At 52.6% G+C, this 2,719-nt stretch overlaps 1 protein-coding gene across 1 annotated transcript in view; it reads right to left on the reverse strand.

Moving 5' to 3' along the window:
• Positions 1-2,719, reverse strand: part of LOC102433768 (integrin alpha-2-like) — a gene marked incomplete at its 5' end in the record, with an annotated part of 20,650 nt that overhangs the window by 5,506 nt on the left and 12,425 nt on the right. The window contains 4 exons of the mRNA XM_006108572.3: positions 317-400; positions 479-555; positions 1,354-1,446; positions 2,463-2,604. Of these exons, the coding sequence (XP_006108634.3) occupies positions 317-400; positions 479-555; positions 1,354-1,446; positions 2,463-2,604 (396 nt within the window). The remainder of the gene's footprint in view (positions 1-316; positions 401-478; positions 556-1,353; positions 1,447-2,462; positions 2,605-2,719) is intronic.

A 2,719-nucleotide genomic window follows, 5' to 3' on the forward strand; every position in this document is an offset into this window, starting at 1 on the left:
GAAAAAGCATTTAGCTAGGCCGGCCTGGCTCCGTGGCTGAGCGTCCACCTATGAACCAGGAGGTCACAGTTCAATTCCCGGTCAGGGCACAGGCCCGGATTGTGGGCTCGATCCACAGTGTGGGGCGTGCAGGAGGCAGACGATAGATGATTCTCTCCCATCATTGATGTTTCTTATCTCTCTCTCCCTCTCCCTCCCTCTCTGAAATCACTAAAAATATTACAAAAAAACCAAAAAGGATGAGCATCTGGAGGATTTTGGAGTCACACGTGCCATAAACCAGTGACGGCAGTGCCCCGCGGCCACGCCCGCCTACCTGGTGATGTGGATTTCCGCGTCGTACAGCAGGCGGACGGTGAAGTTGGCCGCATTGTCTGCCTCGTTGGCTTCCTCACTCTCGCTGTGGAACCAGCATTAGGAAATTACTTGAAGGAAAGTATCAGAAAGGCTATCCATGCACGACTTTGTTACGTTTTACCTTGAGGCCTGGAAACTGACAGATGCCCGATTCTGAAGGTTTTGAAGATTGAAGTCAAAGTTAATCGTAAACGTCACCTACGTTCAAAATTAAAATCCGTCAGTGCACGATGCTCCGTACTCAGCCCCAACACGAACAAAAAGTTTCCCCAGAGAGTGGACGCCCTCCGGTTGGATTCCGAATTGCATGCACCGCGAGCTCCCAAACGTGTAGAACGTGTGGTTACTGGTCCGCCTGGCGCAGCTGCCTGGCCTTCAGCATCAGACCAGCTCAACCCTCAATGGCACAGGCCAGCCCTCCCGCCAGCACACGCGTGTCTGGGTTTGGAAGCTCTGTGCTGACGCAAAGCGTGCTCCTCAGGGGTCAACACGTGACCTCCGGGGCCCCGGGTAGCGCACTTAGACCGACCGTCGGTCAACGCGTTCAGAAACAAAGCACTTCCCATGGCGTGTGTGCTTTTTGGGATGCACCGCGTGGGGGAAATCTTACTTTTTAAAATATATACATTTCTTGATTTCTGAGAGGAAGGGAGAGGGAGAGAGAGAGAAACATCAGTGATGAGAGAGACACATCACTTGGTTGCCTCCTGCAGGTCCCCAGGATCGAGCCTGCAACCGAGGTACGTGCTCTTGACCGGAATCAAACCTGGGACTCTTCAGCATGGACACTCTATCCACTGAGCCAAACCAGCAAGGGCTCACTTCTATTAGTAACTTAAAGAGAACATTCAGTTCTAAACGCGTCCTCTGAACAGGCAGGCAGCGGTGCTGTGAGGCCCATGAAAGGTGACAGCTCGTGAGGAGGGCGGCCTGTGGGTGGATGAGATGGGAGCTGAGGGGGCTGGCGTGGGTTTCAGGCTGAAACACAGCTGGTACCTGCTGTTTTGGCTTCAGCGCGGGGTAGCCTACATCGCAGGCCACGGACTTCTGAGAGGCAGCCACCTGGCACGTCACTTCCGTTCCGTCCACCTGAACGAGACCAAGGAAACATGAGCAATCAGTATGCACCGTGTGTGTGCAGGCACGGCCACGCTGAATGACGCACAGCGCACGGGCACTTCAGCGCCAAGGCTGGTGACACTACAGTGACCTACTGTCCCCAGGACTTAGCATCCTGCCTTCTCCAGGCGGCCAAGGTGCTATTTTCGTTGCTAAGCAGGACACGCAACAGCCATAGGAGAGAGGCAGATACTTGAATTTCCCCCCAGAACTGATTTATTCGCTCTTATATTTCATAAGCACAAAATAATTGCAATCCCATATGGAATGCTGTCTTAAATACGAATCTTTCTCTTAATGTAGCTGAAGTTTGTAGTTTCATGAGAAGAAAACAAAATTGTATGTTGGTGTTTATTAATATTCTTTCAATAATTTCAAGACTGTTTTTTAGTTTCCCTCTTTAGAATAAGCTGTCATTTAACACCGACGTCAGAATGGTTTAGGACGCTACATCTGTGAAGTTCGCACTGCCTTGAGCTGGATGGGACCGGTCCACATTCTCTCATCACAGGCAGCTGGTTTGGAAAATCTTAGCTTTTCCCCCTCCTGTTCCCTGCGCGGTGGCCGAGGGGACGGGGGCATTCGCGGTCAAGTGCGCCCCTGGGATAGTCATCAAGCTGACAGACTAACTGACCTTGCCGGAATGCGTCCCCTGGCAGCCGCCCGCCGGGGCCCAGCTGCGGGACTGAGCTCTCGGAGCAAGTGCAGCTCGGAGCATCTGAGCTCACGGTGGCTGAGGATCTGGCCCCTCGGCAAGTCTCAGGGCAAAGGAAAAACTGAGCCGCCCCTGCGAGGCCGGCCCAGCCTGGACGCGGAGCCAGGCAATGTGCTCACGGGGTTTAACGCGTTGGGAGCCACGCAGTCAGGCCTGAGGGTGCCCCTCGTGGTTAAAGTTTCCCTCACAACACGGAGCACAGACCTCGGGGATCGAGCTGAGGGGAGGCGTGACTGAGGAGTGAGCCCCCCGTGGAGCCGGCACCACTCACCGGCATGGACCAGGAAGCAAAAAACAGGTTTTCTGAGAAATCCACACGGAGCCCAGTGTTGTACGCACTCTCCCTTTTGTTTTTCAGTGTCACTGAAAAGGTTAACCTCTTGTTTTGGTTGCTGACAATAAAGGGTTGTTCTCTGTTAAAAAAAAGGAGAAAAAGGAAAAAGAAAGTCATTAAGGGGGGGAAAGGGGTCAGTATTCAAACACTTCATTCATTTAAAAAATAAACTCTTCAGATTCACTTTGAAAACT

The sequence above is a fragment of the Myotis lucifugus genome, unplaced genomic scaffold (genome assembly GCF_000147115.1).
Source record: "Myotis lucifugus unplaced genomic scaffold, Myoluc2.0 scaffold_2690, whole genome shotgun sequence".
In the NCBI taxonomy this organism is placed as follows: domain Eukaryota; kingdom Metazoa; phylum Chordata; class Mammalia; order Chiroptera; family Vespertilionidae; genus Myotis; species Myotis lucifugus.